This window comes from Triticum urartu, unplaced genomic scaffold (assembly GCF_003073215.2).
Source record: "Triticum urartu cultivar G1812 unplaced genomic scaffold, Tu2.1 TuUngrouped_contig_5930, whole genome shotgun sequence".
In the NCBI taxonomy this organism is placed as follows: domain Eukaryota; kingdom Viridiplantae; phylum Streptophyta; class Magnoliopsida; order Poales; family Poaceae; genus Triticum; species Triticum urartu.
The window spans coordinates 4,628-7,459 of NW_024116646.1; the positions used below are offsets into that span (position 1 = coordinate 4,628).

Here is a 2,832-nt window from a genome sequence, read left to right on the forward strand (position 1 = left end):
GCCCCTCCATGCATTCAATGACCCGCCATCCTATTATATTGTTTGATTGTTATTTTTTTATATACTAGGGGCAACATGGTTATTTAATAACCTTTAAAAAAACTAGGGTCTTTTTAGTCTCTTGAAACAAATAGGAATAAGAAGGGACTTTTTAGAGACTAGAGATTTTTAATTGGGACTGAAAAAAGTCCTAGACTTATGAACCCATACAGGGCCTTAGACTGGTCAAGATCGACCGGCACAAAAATATTCATGATGATGCTCAAGTAGAACTACTACGATCCGGCGAGTATACTCAAGCATAGCATAGCATCTTTTTTGACAGGAGCAAGCGCGATAGTAAAACATTGCCATCATGCAGCATCTTTACACACGCATGGAGCAATCGCACGGAAACAACACGGTTTTGGTGCCAATACTGGTGTGTACATTTTTTTCCCCAGGACGAAACAACTTTTAACTCGGGAAATTTAGCCACCCACATACTAAGATTAGTTCAGCACATTAACAGGCTACCTACCTATAAATAAAAAAACTAGCCTAGGATCTACATGCAAATTCCAACATTTGGAGGCGCATGGCCTGATCACGTGACGGTTGTGCAACACTGCTGAAGCCCACATGCAGCAGAAACAAAAACAAATATTGCAGAACACGACACCCACGACGAGCTCGGCCGCGCGACGTACGCCCACCGTCGGCCCAACAGGCCGCATGGCCTGGAGTTGGATGGTCAGGAAAGGAGGACGTGGAGCGAGGCGTTCTTGGTGGCCCCGCACACGGGGCAGGTGTCCACGGCGGGCTCGCACGCACCGCACAGGGACAGGTGCCGGCACGGGAGCAGCAGAACGCAGGCGTCCCCCTGGCCGCAGGCCTTGCACGACGGAGCCGCCGCGACCGCCTTGGACGCCGCGTCATCGGCGTTGTCGCCCGCTGGGGTCTCGAAGCAGCAGGACTGCGCGTCGTCGGCATCGCCCTCGGCAGCACCGGCGACGGCGCACGGGGGCTGCAGAAGCTGGTCCAGGGTGGCGCGGAGGCCGGCGGCAACGGCCTCGTGGCTCTTGGCAACGCCGAGCCACGCCTGGCCCTCCGCGGTCATCTGGCGGAGCCTCTCCTCCAGTTCGCCGTTGCGGTAGCGCGCGCGCTCCAGTTCAGCCTCTACGGCCTGAAGCCGCCCCGCCGCAGCGCGCTCCACAGTAGCCAGGACCGCCCTCGCGTGCCGCCGGCGCGCCTCCTCAAGCCCCGCACGAATTCTCTCCGTCTGCACCACAAACATAGACAAGGAAGTGAGATACCGTTCGATCAATCGAGTTGACAACCCGATTATGAACGCGAAGAAAACGAGGCGCAGGGGCATACCTCGAGCCGTATGAGCGCGTCCATCTCCACGCCCTGGTTGTAGAGCAGCGTGTTGAGGCCGGCAGCATTGGCCATCCTCCCGCTAGTGGACGCGGCGCCGGAGCCGACCGCCCTGCTCTGCGCATCGCAAGGCAGCATGAGCCCGTGCATCGCCGCCGCCTGCTGCAGAACCAAGCGCTGCCGTGCCAGGTCCGCGAGCCCCGCCGGCTCGTCCCCGGCCATGCGCGCCCGCTTCCTGGGCACGAAGCCGTAGTTGTCGTTGCATGTGAGCTCGCTTCGCGGGAGATCGCTCAGCACAGTGTTGTTCCCAATACACGCCACCGCGGGGGCGCACCCGGCGTGCTCGTCCAGGAGATGGGAGGCACCCGGCGCCGCGGCGTCCATGGACCTGTAGGCGTTGAGGTCGTGGGGGAAGGCGTGGGAGAGGAACCGCGCCTGGACAGCCATTGCGGCCACACCAGCACCGCTATGTACTATCTTGTCTGGGAGAGGGCGAGGCGGAGAAGGCAAGGTGTCCGACGCAAAGGACGACGGCGATGCGTGAGGAGTTGGGTGGGGGAGCGGAAACGGCTGGGGAGTTGCGATGGATGGAAAGAGAGATGGAGGGGGGAGAGGCGTGGAGTCGGGGGGCGGTTATATATACGGCGTGGGTGCGGGGAAGACACGTTGGGTTGGGTTGGGTTGGGTGTGTGGGGCGCCTCGCCTGCAAGGGGACAAAAGCTGTCTGGCTCTTGTTTATTTTGACGGGGAAGGGAGGGAGGGAGGCAGCAGCCAAAGCGGATGGGTTGGACGGATGCCATATCTCCCTCCCTATCTTTTCCGAGCCTGCCTTTAATAATGCCTATCGTTTACGGTGTGGAATGCTTTTCCTCTTTCCTGCTCTCTTTTTCCTGCCCCGTTTTTTGTTGCCTGCCTGCTGTGGGCATTGATTCGTCGTGGAGAGTGATGTGAGATGCGGAGGAGGACGGTGGTGGTCCGGGCGGAGATGGGGGTTGCATCATCATGATAATAAAGGTGGGCCACTCCCTGCTCTCGGTGCTTTGACGTTTTCCTTCGTTTCCCCCTCGTTTTCCGATGGCTACGCTGCTTCTGCAATTTACGATACGCCTACATGTATTTATTAGTAGCTACAGTAATTTGGTACTACTCTACAATACACGTAAGTACAGTACCGAAAAAAATACTAGGACTGTAATTTTTTTATTAAAGCCGACAGTAATTTACACTCTACTACTAGTACAATATAACGTGGGTTTGTGTGGTTCGTCTAAGCAGGCACGGGGACGTGTTATTCACCTAAATTTCAACTGGATTTTTCGAAAATAAACTGGAATTTATAACCGCTCACCTGAAAGAAATGTTTATCAATTCAGCTCTACTACTCAGAAGTGGACTCGCGTAGGCGCCGAATAAATGTTGAGTATTTTTAGATGGGATGCGGATGAGTTTCAACGGCACAGGCCACGGAGATGC

At 55.9% G+C, this 2,832-nt stretch overlaps 1 protein-coding gene across 1 annotated transcript; it reads right to left on the reverse strand.

Moving 5' to 3' along the window:
- Positions 1-337: 337 nt before the first annotated feature.
- LOC125529890 (probable BOI-related E3 ubiquitin-protein ligase 2) lies at positions 338-1,981 on the reverse strand. The gene is made up of 2 exons (XM_048694309.1): positions 1,360-1,981; positions 338-1,261 (listed from the first exon to the last, which is right to left on the reverse strand). Exons 1-2 carry the CDS (start codon positions 1,804-1,806, stop codon positions 734-736), a joined length of 975 nt encoding a protein of 324 aa, XP_048550266.1. The 5' UTR covers positions 1,807-1,981; the 3' UTR covers positions 338-733.
- Positions 1,982-2,832: the final 851 nt, after the last annotated feature.